General features: G+C 47.6%; 1 protein-coding gene across 1 annotated transcript in view; it reads left to right on the forward strand.

The window, feature by feature from the left end:
• Nucleotides 1-13,831, forward strand: part of PPP1R16B (protein phosphatase 1 regulatory subunit 16B) — a 110,891-nt gene extending 97,060 nt beyond the window's left edge. The window contains exons 9-11 of the mRNA XM_053574314.1: nt 304-433; nt 528-696; nt 9,182-13,831. Coding sequence (XP_053430289.1) covers nt 304-433; nt 528-696; nt 9,182-9,691 — 809 coding nt within the window. The 3' untranslated portion in view covers nt 9,692-13,831. The remainder of the gene's footprint in view (nt 1-303; nt 434-527; nt 697-9,181) is intronic.
• The last annotated feature ends 4,096 nt before the right edge of the window (nt 13,832-17,927 follow it).

Genomic DNA, 17,927 nt, shown 5'->3' on the forward strand with positions numbered 1-17,927 from the left:
CAGTGGAGACTTGATGACTCTTCTTGGAAACTACCAAAGAGGAGTTTGATCCCTCAGTCATAGCTGGGAACCTTAGGACTTGTGACTATGTTTGGAAAATGAGATTTGCCATTTTACAGTCCTCTAAGTACTGGACTGCCGACCCGGCAATAAGGCTGGCATTGTTTTCTTCCCTCACTGCATGCCCCCAAAGATGCTTGGAGCTTTCAGTGGGTTGGGGTGGTAGCTCTTCTGGCCTGAAGCCCCCTCTCAGGCCCCAGGCCCGTACCCTACCCCTGGCTACTGACTCCTCTGCCACTTCAGACCTGTGTGAGGAGGAGGAGTTCAAGGTTCTCCTGCTGGAGCTAAAACACAAGCATGATGTGATCATGAAGTCACAGCTGCGGCACAAATCGTCGCTGAGCCGGAGGACATCCAGCGCGGGCAGCCGTGGGTGAGTCAGGGGCAGGGCTGCCAGGGCTCCCTGCTGTGTGCTTCTGTCTGTGGTGCCTGGGAACAGCCTGCCAGCACCCCCTCTGTCTCCTCAGGAAGGTGGTGCGTCGAGCCAGCCTGTCGGACAGGACCAACCTGTACCGGAAGGAGTATGAGGGTGAGGCCATACTGTGGCAGCAGCGGAGTGCAGCCGAGGACCAGCGCACCTCGACCTACAACGGGGACATCAGGGAGACCAGGACAGACCAAGAGAATAAGGACCCAGTGAGTAGCCTCTTGCCTGGGGGAGGACAGGATGCCTTGTCTCAGAGCCTTCAGAGGGAAGTGGCTGCCCTGGACACAGAGGAGCTGGCCTGATGGTGGCGGCTACTCTAGTCAATGAGATGACCCCAGGGTGTGTTAGAGGCCGCCATGTGCCTGCCTGGGCTGTAGCAGATCAAGCTGTGGGCTTCCTGGAGAGAAGGTCAAGAGGGCACTCAACATTTTTTTTTCTAGGGAATATAATAAGATGTTGGGAATTGTGTTTATCATAGCACATATGTTTGGAAAGAGTTCTCTGAAAACCTGGGTGGAGTGCTGGGAGGACCTTGGAGAAGCCTGCTCCAGTAGCCACCGATGGTCTTGGGCTTTGAACTACTTTCCTAAGAGGATGCATATTCATTTCCTGTGGCTGTTGTAACCAACTATCACAAACTGGGCAGTTTAAACCAGCAGAAATTTGTTCTCTCACATTTCTGGAGGCCAAAAGTCCAAAATGAAGGTTAGGGCCAGGTACTCATACCTATAATCCTAGCACTCTGGGAGGCTGAGGCAGGTGGATTGTTTGAGGTCAGGAGTTCGAGAACAGCCTGAGCAAAAGGGAGAACTCATCTCTACTAAAAATAAATAAATAAATAGATGGGCATTGTGGTGGGTGCCTGTAGTCCCAGCTACTTGGGAGGCTGAGGCAAGGGGGATGGCTTGAGGCCAAGAGTTTGAGGTTGCTGTGAGCTATGATGATGCTATGGCACTCCACCCAGGGTGACAGAGTGATACTGTGTCTCAAAAAATAATAATAAATCAAAGCAAATCAAGGTGATATTAGGGCTGGTTCCCTCTGGGGACTGAAGGGGACTCTGTCTAATGCTTTTCCTCTAGCTTCTGGTGGCTCAGGTGTTCCTGAGCTGACGCTATTCTAATCTCTGCCTTCATCTTCTTCTTCTTTTTTTTTTGAGACAGAGTCTCGCTTTGTCATCCTAGGTAGAGTGCTGTGGCGTCATAGCTGACAGCAACCTCCAGCTCTTGGGCTTAGGCTATTCTCTTGCCTCAGCCTCCTGAGTAGCTGGGACCACAGGCACCCAGCTATTTTTTGTTGTTTTTGTTGTTGCAGTTTGGCTGGGGCCGGGTTTGAACCTGCCACCCTCTGTATATGGGGCCGGCGCCCTACTCACTGAGCCACAGGTGCCGCCCCTGCCTTCATCTTCATGTGGCTTTCTTCTTTGTGCATGTGTCTGTGTCTCTGTTTTCTCTTTTTAGGGCCCACATCCATCCAGTATGACCTCATCTTAATTTAACTTATTACATCTTCAATACCTATTTCCAAATAGTCACATTCAGAGGTTTGGTTAGGCATGAATTTTTGAGAGACACTATTTAACCTAGAACCTACACACTCAGTGTAACCACCTTCTTGCTGACTTGGCTGAGCAAGTTTAGGGCCAGAGCAGAATTGCAGAGGACAAGAAGGGAGAAACTGAGTGTGGTTTTGGTTCTCCCATCACGACACAAAGAGAGGAAAACATTTCTAGAGTGCATAGATTTGGTGGAATGAAGTTGATTCATTGCCCAGCATGCCCACAATGGGACACTGCTTCCCAGCATAAACAGTGAGGTCACCTGTCAGCTGTCTCAGCAGCAGGAGTGAAGGTGCTGATGATGACCGAAATCCCTGTCAAAGGGATTCAGGATGGAGAGGGGGCACACAGGGGAGCTTCGTTCTGCCTGATCCCTGAGCTTGAGGGTTGGGGAGGAAAGAAGCATCACTTGAAATCAAATCACATTTCAGATGCCTTCCAGCTATGCTTTATTTTCTCTTTGTGATTGAGGCATAACTTTTATATGGTGAAGTAGGCAAATCTTAAATGAGGTCTTCAATGAATTTTTATGAACGTGTACCCTCAGATGAATGCGTAGAGCATCTTCATCACCAATGTTCTTTCTCTCGGTCAATCCCTTCCTCCCACCCCAAAGATACCCACTATTTAACTCTGGGCACTAAAGTTCAGTTCTGCATATGTGTATGCATATGAATGGACCCATGGATTAATAGTTTGTCGGCTTTGTGTCTGGTTTGTTTTATAACTCTGAGAATCATCTACATTTTGGCATGTAGCAGAAGTTCATTCTTTTTCATGGCTCTGTAGAATTCTTTTGTCTGAATATTACAATTTATATCTCCATTTTCCTGTGGGTGGAATTTGGGTTGTTTCTTTGGGTAGCAGTTTTTGACGACCACGAATGAAACTGCTATAAACATTTTTGTATGTGTCTTTTGATGGACGTAACCACTATTCTGTGTTGGGTATACACCCAGGCATGGGTTATGGAGTAGGCATATGTTTAGCTTTAGGAGATTCTACCAAGCAATTTTCTAAAGCAATTGTACTCTCTGCTCCCCCAGCAGCAGTGTAGGAGCATTTCCCGCCAACCCCTGGTGTAGTTCTTTTAACTTGAGCTATCCTAGTGGGGTGCAGTGGTAACTTACGTTGTGAATTTCTGTTTCCCTGGTGGAGGATGGTGATGGTGAGCACCTTCCCATATGCTTCTTGGCCATTTGGTGCAAGCAGCAATTCTTTTGTCTTTTTGTGGTGGTTGTTGTTGGGTTGTTTATTTTTTTCCTTATCAAATAATAGGCGAGACTGAGATTCTTAAAGAAATCCTCATGGAGGCAGCCTTTCTTCCTTCACCCTTGATTTGACCCTGTGTTTGTTCAGATCTCGTGGACCCCAGAACTCCCCAAGAAGTGCTCATGGATGTGGAGTCTCAGAATCACAAAGCCTGCAGGGAACCAGGCAGGGCACATGGAGCGGAAACCACATGTAGCTAAACATGTGATTTTGTTGTTGGTGCTGTTAATTTCTAGGGCTTCCTCACCTTCCTCTAGGGCTGCAGTTTGGGGTTAGGCAAGGTGAACTAAGCTTGAGCTTAGTTTGCGTCTGGGGCTGAGTTTTTCAGGCCTGGGGAAAAGGAGAGAAGGAACCAAGGTGGCAGCGACCCTCACCTTAGTCACCTGCAGTCCAGCCCCAGCCCTGGAAGAAATGATGAGGTCACAGGACATAGCTACAGAACTCAAAACTCATTCCTGTTCTCAGCCCTTCCCCTTTCAAGGCTTTAGGTGCTGTCAAGGTGCTTAAAAGGCAGGAATTCTCAGTGTGGTCTTGGACCAGCAGCAGCAGCAGCAGCAGTAGATTTACTAGAAATGCAGATTCTTAGGCTCTGCCCCCACATGTGATTCTCATACACACAACTCAGAAGCACTGATTTCTGCCAAGGCTCCTCCCTGTTAGCCCTCAGGACTGACTTTGCTTCACACTTTTGAGAAGTTTACCAGAGCTAACTCCCTGGTACCAGACACAGCAGTGATGACAGCCCTAATCTTGTCAACCAGTGCTTCACAAATTTAACTGCACAATATAATCACCTGGGGAGATGTTCTTGTTGTTTTTTAATCCTGATGTCTAGATAGAAGTCCAGGCTGATTAAATCAGAATCTTAGGAGTTGGGACCGAGGCATTGTGTGTGTGTGTTTAAAGTCTAAAGAGAGACTTTATTTGAAATGATTGTAGCAATAAATAGAGTACTTCAACCACAGAATTGGCAAGGACCTTGGAGGTCAGGCCGAAAGGAGTTTGTTTTCCAGAGAGGACAGAGGCTGGAAAAACCAAAGGTGGGCCTGGCAGGTGGTATAATCCGACAGTTGACCAGGAATGTAGTCCTGTGGGCAGCCCATTTCCAGAAAAGCCTTCAGGAGAGTTGTTCTGCTGGGCTGTGCCTGCTTACCCTGAGGGATGAGCCAAGGTTCAGTATGGTAGGGGCAGCGGCGGGGGGGGGGGGGGGCGGTTGTCAGCTTAACTAATGTTTGGTTAAGTCATTTAGCAAGCATTTGATTTCACTTGATAAGTGGGGAAAACGGTTCAACCAACCACTGAAGAGAAAAAGAATGAGAGTTTGGGGGACTGTGCCTGGGTTCTTCTTGGCTAAAAAGGGGTCATCTGAGTGTTCTGGAAATCACAGGGGAAGGGTGATTCTGTCCAGTGAGCCATCCCCCAGGACATAAAGTATGGGAGGCTTTCATTAACTTCCTGTTTTCCTGGGGCTTCTGGCAAGTACAGCATGGTCAGGATGATTCTGGCTACCACAGGGGATGTTCCAGGATCAATTGTGCTCTTACTGATCCACTACTCAGCCCATAATTTGTGCTTCGTTAAATACGAGGCAGATAAACACCTCACAAGGAAAGCGCTCTCCCTTCTAACCCACATCCTTCACACTGTGGTTATTCCCCCCTTTTTTATTTTTTGACCAGGCCTGGGTTTGAACCCGCCACCTCCGGCATATGGGGCCAGCGCCCTACCTCTTTGAGCCACAGGTGCCGCCCGTATTCCCTGTATTTCAATGCTCTCATTTCTTACACTAAAGGTGAATATATGTGGATTTTTAAAAAACAAACTGTATCTTTAGATCTCTAGAAAAATGAGTGGGAGGTACAGACAGTTCCCATATCGTGCCCCCAGATGCCCTTTATTAACACCTTGCATTAGTGTAGTGACAGACAGTATTCATATATCATTATCACCAAAGCCCATAGCACACATTAGGCTCCCTCTTTAGGTTGTGGTCTGCAGATTTTGAAAAATGCGTCATGCCATCATTCTAGGATGGTCTAGAATATTCCCACTGCCTAAATATCTCACATGCACCATCGGTTCTTCTTTTACTGTTGGCCATAGTTTTACCATTTCCAGAATGTCATATAATTGGAATCATATAATATGTGGGCTTTTCAGATTGGCATGGTATATATGTATTTTTAAATCCCTGGATCAGCATTTTTCAACTTTTTAAAAATCTCATGGCATACTTGAACCGATAGCTACACTTCCCGCGGCACACTTAAAAAATGTTTTAATTAAATTTAATTTTAAAATTAAAATGTAAGTGTTGATCAAAAAAGACTAAAAATATATATACCGACTGTGTTTTGAACTTTTGAAAATAATTTAATGATCTTTAAAAATTGTCTTGGTACACCTAAGATCCTCTCACAGCACGCCAGTGTGCTGTGGTAACTGGTTGAAAATCACTGTCTTATATGATTCCAACAGGCGTCCAACATGGGGCCAGCGTCTCACATCCTTTCCACTTAGAACACTAGCAGGAACTTGTTAGAAATGCTGAATTTCAGGTCCGACCCAGATCTTTTGAATCAGAAAATGCATTTTAACAAATCCCCTGGTGACTCATAGGTACATTGAAGTTTGAGAAGCACTGACTTAGACCATTAGAAATCTGTCTCTTGGCCAGGCATGGTGGCTCATGACTATAATCCCAGAACTTTGAGAAGCCAAGATGGGAGGACTGATTGCAGCCAGGAGTTTGAGATCAGCCTACACAACATAGCAGGACCTTGTTGCTACAAAAACTAAAAAAAAAAAAAAAAAATTAGCTGAGCATGGTAGCATGTGCCTATAGTCTCAGTTACTTGGGAGGAAGAGGCACGAAAATCACTTGAGCCCAGGGTTTCCTGGTTACAGTGAACTATGGTCACACCATTGTACTCTGGTCTGGGTGAGCGAGTGAGACCCTGACTCTTAAAGAAAAATAAAAATTAGGACTCGGCACCTGTAGCCCAAGTGGCTAGGGCACCAGCCACATACACCAAAGCTGGTGGGTTCGAATCCAGCCCTGGCTTGCCAAACAACAATGACAACTACAACCAAAAAATAGCTGGGCGTTGTGGTGAGTGCCTGTAGTCCCAGCTACTTGGGAGGCTGAGGCAAGAGAATCTCTTAAGCCCAGGAGTTGGAGGTTGCTGTGAGCTGTGACACCATGGCACTCTACCCAGGGTGACAGTTTGCGACTCTGTCTCAATAAAAAAAAAAAAAATTAGGCCAAGTTGAGTGGTTCGGTGCCTGTAATCCCAACGCTTTGGGAATCTGAGATAGGAGGACAACTTGAAGGAGACCAGGAGTTTAAGAGCAGCCTGAGCAACAAAGTAAGACCTCATTCCTACAAAACAGATATAAAAGGAAAATTAGCCAGGCATAGCCCATGCCTGGACTCCCAACTACTTGGTAGGCTGAGACAGGAGAATGGCTTAAGCCAGGGAGCTCATGGCTGCAGTGAGCTATTATCACACTACTGCACTCTGGCTTGCACAACCAAGCAAGACCCTGTCTCAAAACAAATAAAACAATTAAAAATAAAAAAGAATTGGTTTTTCTCTGATGTAGTATCAGATTGACTGCATAGTTTAGAAGGAACCATTAAAAAAGAAGAAGAATTCTAACACACAAGTAGAAAACTTGCTATGGAGAATGTTCTTTGTCATGTCATATTTCAACCTAAATATATATTTCTTGGGAGATCTTTTCAGCCAGCATATGGAGATTTCGCTCGTGCTTTTTACCAGCTGCAGAGCATTTTGATAAAAGTACCCGCCACAATTTCCCACTTGCCCAATGATGACTTTCAAGCTTTGCACCCACCAGAGTGTTTATCTTTGAAACAAAGTCCTAGAAATGGGCCTGCTGGTGCAAAGTATATATTTTCTAAAAAAAATTTTTTTGGATGGATGAATAATGCAAAAATTGTCCTCTAGAGAGATTGTGGAAGTTTACAACCTCTTCTATTTTTCTATATACTTGCCAACAGAGAGTAATAACAAAGTATTAAAGTATTTGTCAATATGGTAGTTAAAATGGTATTTTGTTGTTTTAATTTTATGTTATTAATTATTAGTGAGATGGAATATTTTTCCAATGTTTATATGTTGTGGGCTGTATATTAGTTTCCCTTGCCTACTTTTCTCATTGGATGGTTTGGCTTACAAAATGTGACTTTTTTTTTTTTTTTTTGAGATAGTCTAACTTTGTCACCCTCAGTAGAGTGCTCTGGCATTACAGCGCACAGCAACCTCAAACTCTTGGGCTCAAGCGATTCTCTTGCCTCAGCCTCCTGAGTACCTGGGACTACAGGTGGCCCCCACAATGCCCAGCTATTTTTAGAGACAGAGTCTTGCTCTGGCTCAGGCTGGTCTCCAACCTATGAGCTCAGGCAGTCCACCAGCTTTAGCCTCCCAGAGTGCTAGGATTATAGGTGTGAGCCACCACACCAGGCCCCCAAATTTGACGTTATGAGTTCTTTATATATTTAGAAAATGAGTCCTTTTTGTTATGTATGTTGACAATATTTTCCCAGGTTTTGCATGTGTCCTTGGATTTTGTTTATAGTGACTTTTATACATTTTGCATTTTTGTTATTGTCAATGTATCTACTTTTTTGTGTATAGTTTCTAGGCAGCAGCTACTTTTCAAGCTCTTGCTATCCAAGGATCACTGGATATACAGGATCCCTTGGTGAGAATGTTCTTTGAAGTGGAGATATGCTGGGATTACAGAGGAGGGATTAGAAGTGATTGAAAAACCAACTAAAATTGATTTACACCAAAAAGGGATTTATTGGCTCATGTAACTGAAAAGCCTGGGCTCATCTGGATCCAGGGCTCAAAATGCATCATCAGAGCACAGGCTTTCTCATTTGTAGTCTGCCTTAATGGCAGCTTCGCTTATAAGTGGATCCTTTGATGTGGAGTCTTCTAGCCCCTAGTTTATATCATTCTACTTGTTTTATAAGAAACAGTGGCTGGGCTAGGTGGCTCATGCCTGTAATCCTAGCACTCTGGGAGGCCGAGGTGGGCAGATTGCTTGAGATCACGTGTTTGAGACCAGCCTGAGCAAGAGTGAGATCGTCTCTAAAAATAGCCGGGCATTGTGGCGGGCACCTGTAGTCCCAGCTACTTGGGAGACTGAGGCAAGAGGATTGCCTAAGCCCAAGAGTTGAGGTTGCTGTGAGCTATGACACCATAGCACTCTACTGAGGGCCACCAAGTGAGACTCTGTCTCAAAAAAAAAAAAAAAATATATATATATATAGTTTGAGATCACATGTTCGAAACACACACACACACACACATATATATATATAAGAGGGGGTTCAGGGTCTTTCTCTGTTGCCCAGGTTTGAACGCAGTGGCATCCTCATAGCCCTCTGCAGTCTCAAACTCCTGGGCTCAATTGATCCTTCTGTCTCAACCTCCTGAATAACTGGGACTACAAGTGTAGTATATCATTCTTACTACTTAAAGTTCTTATAGAAATTTCTCTTTCCTAGTTGTTCTAACAAAAGTCCTAGGGTTGAGTTTCACTGAACCAATTTCAGGTCAGAACCTATTCCTGGACCAATCCCTATAGTGACAAGGGTTGATTGGCCAGGCTTTGGGTCATGGTCCAGCCCCTGAAGCAAGGCTGGGGGTGGGCCAGCTCTACTGAAACTCATAGACTGGCGATTCCCCACAAGTTATTGTGGGCTCTAATACACAGGTGGGGGAAATGGGTGGAGGTCCAAACAATAATGCCCTCAGCAGAGGTGCAGGTGGGTCTTGGGTTCAGATGCTCTAGCCAGCTGCTAATGTTGTTCTTCTCACTCTCAGAACCCCAGGTTAGAGAAGCCTGTGCTGCTTTCTGAATTTTCCACCAAGATTTCACGAAGTGAACTGGACATGCCTATTGAGAATGGCCTCCGGGCTCCAGTCAGTGCCTACCAGTATGCATTGTCCAACGGGGATGTCTGGAAGGTGCATGAGGTGCCTGACTACAGCATGGCCTATGGCAGCCCTGGCATGGCTGACACTACCCCGCCCTGGAGTGGCTACAAGGAGCAGAGCCCCCAGACACTTCTGGAACTGAAGCGGCAGCGGGCTGCAGCTAAGTTGCTCAGCCACCCCTTCCTGAGCACTCACCTGGGCAGCAGCATGGCCAGGACGGGCGAGAGTAGCAGTGAAGGCAAGGCCCCCTTGATTGGAGGCAGAACTTCACCGTACAGCAGCAATGGGACTTCCGTGTATTACACCGTCACCAGCGGAGATCCCCCGCTCTTGAAGTTCAAGGCCCCCATGGAGGAGATGGAGGAGAAGGTCCATGGCTGCTGCCGGATCTCCTAGTCTCCTTGTGGCAGAGGAGAGAGATGCCTCGGAGAAGGCTCCCTGGAATCTAGGCCGGCCCAACAGCCCTGGCTGGGGAGGTGTCAGAGGGTAGCTGCGAGAGGTGGGCTCTGCTTTCCAGAGGAACGTTGTGCCCACCCCTCAGCCAGCTGCCCGCAGTGTCTCCTTCCCAGGCTCCGTGTCCTGCTACATCGTCTGCTGTCTGACACAAGGCCTGCCACGGCCTCCCGACGCACTCTGCTGTTCCATTTTTGGAGGGTGGGCTTGGGATCCCAATTCTGTTCTTGGTAAAGGCTTCTCTGGCTTACTGCACGTCACCTATCAACACATACACACACACACGTGCTCAATCAGCATGTGAAGGAATGACACCTGGGCTCATGGGAAGCAGGTGGGGCTGAGAACTCGTGGGATGTTCCCAAAGAGATGGAGGTTAAGACGCAGAGTCTCATCACCACTGCCAATGTGGCTTTGGCAGGGGAGGGGGCCTGCTAGGCTAAGATTCATCATTCTGTTCAGAGTAATAGTGAGGTCTGGGCCAGCAGCCACACCTGGCAGGGGCAGGGAGCCCGGAACCCACATGGGTTGGGTCGGATATGAGATGGACACAGGCCTGCTCCCCACAGCTTGGTAGGGAGCTGCTCTCCTGCCTGTGCCAGGAGCCAGATGTATGTCACTCAGGGGCTGAGGGGGCAAAATCAAGCTAGTCCACTCCTGAAATAAACCATGTCTTACTCTTGTTTGGATAGAGGCATCAAAGGCAGGAGGGCGGCAAGGTCAGTGTTTACAAAAGGGCACTTGATAAAAAAATTCTTTTATGCTGTAAAACTCCAGGTGGGAGGTTACTGAATTCTCTTTCATGTATGGCTAGTGTCAGGATCGTGGGTTTTACTAGCTGATGTTGGAGAAACAAAGCTAAATGAGGAACTTTTAGTGGAAACCCTACTCCAGGGAGGGGATGAGTTAATTTCTAGAAACACCTGTGGTTAACAGTGACAGAGCTAGCCAGGCTGATCTTTGTGAATATCCAGGCTGTTTCAGTGCGGCCCATCTCAGACTGAGCCATCACAGTGAGCAGCCCAGGGGTGAATCATGAGTGCAGAGGCAGCGCTCAGGACCACGAGCCCAGCTTTTCCTTTTCTGGAATATTTCGTGAGGTAGGTTTAGCCCTTTCAAGTCCTTGCCTGGCCTAGGGGTTCCCAGCCTGCTCCTGTCGGTGTGGTGATGCCCCAGAACTGCAAATCCAGGGTGCTGGTCTTCAGCACACTGCCCTGCATTCAGGGAGGGCTGTGGTGGGTCTGGAGCCTATGGGGTGTCACCCAGCTCTGCAGTTTCACAGCCCAATCTTTGAGATGCTGGGGAGGGAGGACCAAGAAGGGGCCAGGAAGGGCCGGCCACCCTCCCCCACACCACTGCATTCTCCCACAGAGCCACCTGGAATTGTTGCCATGGGTTGGGCACCTTTTGGTGTGACTAACAAGCTGCGGGCCTGCTCCCTGCTCTGTGTGCCATTTTTGTCCTTAAACTACCTCCTTAGAGAGTTAATGGGGTCCCTCAGGTTGAGATTCTAATTTGGGGGGATAGGAGTTCTCTTTAACTCACTTCTTTCTGAGTCTATGAGAAATTCTCCCTGAGGGGGCCCTGTTGGGCTGGGGAGCTCCCTTTGTGCCACAACCCTAGTAATGGGGTCTGTTGTTTGCAGTCCCTCCCCCTACTGTGGCCCTTGTAACCCAAAGAGGGAGCTGGACCTCCAGGAGCCTGGCTGGTCCTCTCCCTGGAGCAGGGCAGCTGGGGCTGAGAGCACGGAGCTCCTGGGAGTGACTGTGCCCTAGGTGGCCGCTGAGTGTGGGGTCTCAGTATCGGGCCACCTTTGCCCCAATATCAGGACAGAGGTAGTGTACAGTGAATCAGCAGCTCAATTGACGGGTGTACATGATCCATCCCTGGGGTCTGGGGTGGGTTCTCCAGTGTCTCAGCCCATGGCTGGAGCGGGCTGGGATAATCCAAAACACACATTCCTTTGGCTGAAGGCAAGATCAATCCATACCTGACCCTGAAATCCCTCATGACCAGACTTTAGCTACAAGGAAGGGAGTGCAGAGAGAAATCACACGCTCCTCAGGAGAGGGCTGTGCATGTTTTCCTGTATTTTTGTTCAGAGGCCAAACACTGAAGGCATCCTAAGCCGTAGGAGCCATTTCCTCTCCCCCTTGCCTCCTGCTCCTGGGCCATTTCTCCCCACCCAGAAGGCCAGGTAGCCCAGCTGTTTCCTTGGCAGGAGCCGACATTCGCTCATGTTTCTAGTCAGGGATAAGCCATTCCCTGACAGGGCTTTGAGTCCTGGGGCAGTTTTCCCTGTGGGTCTCCTGGATTTTGAGGGGCAAGTTGGGGACCAACCTCTAATGAATGAGCCGATGTCATTCATTTATTCACTGATATAATTCACCGAGTACATGGCGACATGCCTGGCTCTGTGTTAGATTCTGCTGGTGAAGGAGGAGCAAGGCAGAATGAGAATTTTTCTTTATGGTTTTCAACCCTGGCAGGGGGACTGTGGCCATGAGCAGCCCCCTCTGGTCACCTGAGGCAGAGGGCCTGCAGCCCAGCCTAGTAGCCCTTTTGTGCTTCAGTGCCTAGATCCTTGGAGTCTGAATCCCCTTTGTAGGGAACAGCTGTCACGGCCCTCTCTGGACAACATTTGCCAGTCAGGGCAGATGCTAGATCTTGAGCTCCAGGCAGACACCAACCCAGGTCCATCTGGAATGTTCAGAGATAGCTGCCTTGAGCCAGCATCTTTGGGGGACTACATAATAGCAGTTTGAGGTCAGTGTCTAGAAGAATGAATGGGTCTGTGATTTGCGGCCAAATGCATCTTATAGTCATTGTTTCTTGCTCACTTTTTTTCATTGATTACATAGAACCTCTGCTCCCACCTCACTCCAGTAATGGATAATCGGAGGAGAAAGAGCTTCTCCTTTCAACATCGAAGCCTTTCCTGGCAGATCTGCTTTTCTCTGTGGCAGGGGTGGATCAAGGAGTTGGGAGCCTGGCTCTTGCAGGTCTTATGGTGGCTCCTTTAGACAAAAGGAGACCACTTCCAAAGCAGGTGTGCACAGCTTACCATGAACTCTGGCCCTTGCTCATACCTTATGCCCCAAACAATTGAAAATTGGGACTGTCACCAGATTGTGAATTTCTCTCTAGAAGCTCAGGAATAAATTGTAGGCCCAGGGCCACTGAAGACTAGGATATAATTCTTCATCAAATATGCAGCATAAATAAAACAGCACTGCACTGTTTGATCAGTTTCAAGAGGCTTGGGAAGAGTTAATGAGGGTGTGTCCCCGTTCCTGCCCCACCAGAACCAGAGTGTGCTGGCTTTGTAATAACATGAGACCATTTTGGTTATTGGTGTCAGATACCTTTCAATCCTGAGCTCTCTCTCTCCCACCTGCTCTCTCCCTTAGAGCAGGATATTGGGGTACTTTCCAGAAGGGTGCTCCTTACAAGATGCCCAGAAGGACTATAATTAACTCTTGCTATCATAGCCTGGGGATAGGCTTCCCTCCCCCAGGGCACAGAAGAGCAAAGGGTCACAGGGTCAGTGGATGACTCTGCAGAAATGACCCCCTTTGCTAGAAGCTATAGCCCTCTCCTCGACAGGAAGCTCTTGTGGGCAAGAGGGCCTGCTTCCCCATGGGCATTGCAAGTGCCACCGTGCGGAGCCTGGCTCTGCACACCAAGGAAAAGTCTGCAGACCCCCAGCCTTCCGCAATAATTCACCAGACCAGAAGCCACTGATGTACAGAGAACATTTAAGAAAAAATGTATTTTATGTGAAAAAAAAGTTAAAACTCTGTATACTGTATCAGCAGCTTTGTGTAAAAATGGCAATCGAGAGAGTCTAATATATTTAAAACTTTTTTAAAAAAATTATTGCAGATCTTTGATATTGTATTGAAGTAACTTCCAGGTACCTCCTCTCCACGTGGCAGTGGTGGGCCCTGTCGCCATGACTATGGCCCAGCCACATCCTGGAGGGAGCACATGTCCCTGAAGTTGCTCCCAGCTGCCAAGGCCTGTGATGGAATTCGCTGTTAAGAGTTTTTAATTAAGATTATTAAATTCCTTTTAATAACACCTGCTAGTGTGACTGGTTATTGCTGGGAGCCCACTTGAAGGGTGCTGACCTGAATTCACAAAGAGATGGTGCCTGAGATTGAGGGGGGTGAGGGTTCCCGGCCCGTGACCCCATCACTGAAGGCTCTTCTGGGAGGCCCCTGAAGTAGGGAGGTCTGGGGGCTCAGACACAGAGAAGGGGGTCTTTCTAGGCCAAGAGACTTTAAAACTAGTGGGTAGTTGGGAATGACCTTCTGTCAAATATTTGCTTCGAAATTAACACAAGGCCCTATGATAGCATATATTTATTCCCTATATTTTCCTGATGATATTTATGTGTAACAAGTTGCCCCTCTCACCCATTCAATTCTTGGAGAGCACTGACTTGTCCTGTCCCCTCCCTCTCCCACATCCATCTTCCCCTTCATGTAGCTCATAGTAGGAAGCACAATACCGTATAGTGCTCCATCTTACAAGGGAAGGCCTTGGTTATTTTCATTTTCACCTCGAGCAATAGAGGAACAGTGCATTTATGTGGTTACACAGCCCCAGACCATAGGCCTTATGCTTGTCACATGCAGAAGTTTGTTAGTAACATGAAAGAGGACAGAAAGGGGCGGCACCCGTAGCTCAGTGAGTAGTGCATCCTACACAGAGGCTGGAGGGTTTGAACCTAGCCCAGGCCTGCTAAACACCAGTGACAACTGCAACAACAACAACAAAAAAAATAGCTGGGCGATGTGGCAGGTACCTGTAGTCCCAGCTACTTGGGAGGCTGAGGCAAGAGAATCGCTTAAGCCCAAGAGCTAGAGGTTGCTACGAGCTGTGAAGCCACAACACTCTACCAGCGGCAACATAGTGAGACTCTGCCCGCCCCCCCCCCAAAAAAAAAGAAAGGGTGCTGTCTTGCAGCCTTCTGGACTCTGGATGTCAGAGCAGGGACACATGGAAGGCCCCATACCAGGGACTGAAAAACTTCACGAACAGGCTGGAGATAGGGAGAGGATGGAAAGAGAAGGCAGGCATTCACCCATGTAAAAAGTTTATTGACTGCTAAATAATAATGGTAACCTCTTACATTTATAAAGCACTTTACAGTTGTGGAGATGCTCTCTCATTTACACAAGGAAGATGAGTCCTGAAAGTCAATGGTTGGATTTAGCACTGTGAAACTCAGTGACTCTGACAAGAGGTTTTGGAATAAGAGTGGGCAGGGTACTAGCCCCACTGGAGAGGGCTCAGAGAGAACTGGAAACACCAAGTGTAAACAACTCACCCGTCTGAGGCTTTATGCTGTCAAAGAGAGCAGAGAAACGGGGAGGTAGCTCTAGGAATATAGGATCAAGAGAAGGTTTGAAGATGAAAAATATCTCACCATGCTTGTATACCAATAGAAATGAATCCGTAGAGAGGGAAATTGATGTTCCAGGAGTCTTGTGAGAATGACTGGAGAGATGCAGGTCAGTCACAGAGGAGCTGGAAGCTTCTGTCCGACAGGCAGAAGGGCTTGTGTTGGATGGGCTGACAATTTGTCTCTGGCACAGAGGGCCCAGCTGCAGACAGGAAGCAGACATGGTGGGAGTGAGTGAACCTTTTCTCCTGACTGCTTCTATTTTCTCAGTGAAATAGGAAACAAGCTCTCAGAGTAAGGCTAAAGGAAAAGGTAGAGTGAATGAAGGACATTTTAGTCTAGCAGGAGATCTTAAACGCTGGCTTGAGATCATGGCCTTGAAGCATGGCCAGTCAATAGTTTGGTTGCTTTTTTTGCCAGCCCTGCATGGCTGCTCGGGTGCAGGTGGAAAGTAGGGTTCAACCAGGCTTGGGGTTTTACCAGGCCAAAAAAAAAAAGTAATGAAAGAGAAGGCTGCCTGGGGTTATCATGATAGAAAAAAGAAAGAAAAAAAAAAACTAGTCTTTTATTTCTTTGGAGTGTTATACCTGAAGCAATTGGAATAGAGAAATGCCAGCACACCGAGGTCAAATTAAGCAAGGGTCCTGTATTGACCAGCCTGGCTGAGAGCACGCTCACACCTCAAAGTCTCTCAACCCCCAGAAGCAGGGGTGGAGTACTTTCGGAAGACGACGGGGAGTCCTTAATGCAAGCCAAATTTCATAAGAATCAACACCTACAAAATTAGATCTATAGGGTAAGGCAGTTTTAATACAGTTCCTCATGTTGTGGTGACCCCCAACCATAAAATTATTTTCATTGCTACTATGTAGCAACCTTAGGAAGGTTGAGAACCACTGGAGTAAGGGGAGTGCTTACAAGGGAGAGTTGTGGTTTCACAGGTTTTTGCAGTTTTTGCTAAAACTGGCCTTATGTCCAAGTCAAACCCTTGACTCTTCATTTTAGGGGTACTGAGTCATATTGAGCATTTATTACTATAAGTTTTATTGCAGGCAGTCGAGTTTTTTAATATATGAAATTGATTGACCAGTTGAGAATACAAGGCCCAACCAGCAAACCTAGGATAAGGAGGATTAGAGGGCCAGCCAGACTAGTGATTGAAGTTGTTAGTAACTGGGGGTCTTGATTATCTAACCCTGCATGATAGACATAACCAACAATCAGAAGCTAAATCAGGTTGAGTTACATTTAAAAGATGTTGCATACCATTTAACATACTTAACAGGAGGAAGAAAAAGGGAGTTTTTGGTGAGTTTTTTTGGTAGGGCAAAGGGCCTTTTGGGTCTGGATTGAAGGAATTTAACAGTGGGTACTTCAGTTGTGCAAGGGGCCCCACTGGTCTTCGGGGGAGGCTCCTGGGCAGCACAATTAACTGTATTAGGCCAGCATGTATAGAGCTGGAGTTTCCAAGTCTATTTTTATCTCCAGATGTGCTCAGTTGGCCTCTGTACCCGGATTTTTACATTCCCAAAACTGGCCTTTACTACAAGACCTTGTTCTATGCTATGGCATACTGGGTGGCATTAAGGCTAACAGCACTGGCTTGCAATCTCCTTTCCAACACACAACAAAGGCACTAACATTCTAGTGTCTCTGACAGGCCACGGCAAACCTCTGAGGTCTTCCCTCAGAGGTCCCTAAAGGCTCTTCTAAACAAAAATATTTTCAAATAAGCACCACAGATAGAAACATTACCACAATTACTTCTCTAGAGTAAGTTGGAGGACCTTAATTTGGGTGAGGAGTTGGAAGGAGTCCCTCAGAAGCCCTCAGGAGGAGTTCAGGGAATTACAGGGCCCTGAAACGTCTCAGGGGGTGCCTCCCCTATAATTCCTGGCCTTTCTGGGGGGCTACCCAAGGAGGTCGACCCTCCTTGGGGCTGACGAATTTTGCTGGGGCCTCCAAATGTTATACCCAACATGACTGGAATAGAGAAACACCAGCACATCGAGTCCAAATTAAGCAAGCGTCCCTTATTGATCAGCTGAGTGGAGAGAAGGCTCATATCTCAAAGTCTCAGGCGGAGCAGGGGTGGAAACCTTTTATAAGGTGCTTTTGGTAAGGGAGGGGGAGTCCGTGACCAAGTTGAATTTCACAAGAGCAAACACCTGCAAAATTAGATCTATAGGGTAAGGGGAGTGCTTACAAGGGGGAGCTGCGGTTTCACAGGTTTTTGCAGTTTTTGGTAAACTGCAGCTTTCAGTTGAGCTTCATGTTGTTGAAAGCCCTTAGCAAAATAATGGATTTAGGGCATTACAGGACCGGTATTTTTGGAACGAACAAATAAATGTTGAAATGCAGAGGACAGAGACATGGTTGGCCAGACACAGGCTCTGAGACTCCAGCAGGAGGGCGGTTCTTCTGTCTGAGAAAGGGCGCCAGCCTTTCCTCCTTGCCCAGGCCTTTAACTGTCTCGCCCATGTACGGCCGCGCTGTGGGGCGACCGGCGGGGGGCGCGCTGCGACAGCCAGAACCGGCTCTCGAGCCTCTGTCTCCGCTCCCCAACCCGCGCCACAGCCCAAGTTTAAATTCCTCTGTACTGGTCGAGAGGTGGTGGAGGAAATTCTTCACTGCTATGCCCGGGGGCAGCCAATAGCGCACGAGGAGGGCGGTGGCGTGCGCCCCGCCCCTCCCTGCCATTGGGAGCGAGGTAGCCAATGGGAGTGGCGGGGCGGGGCGGCGCGGCCAATGGCGCGGGCTGGTTTG

Source organism: Nycticebus coucang, chromosome 21 (genome assembly GCF_027406575.1).
Source record: "Nycticebus coucang isolate mNycCou1 chromosome 21, mNycCou1.pri, whole genome shotgun sequence".
In the NCBI taxonomy this organism is placed as follows: Eukaryota; Metazoa; Chordata; class Mammalia; order Primates; family Lorisidae; genus Nycticebus; species Nycticebus coucang.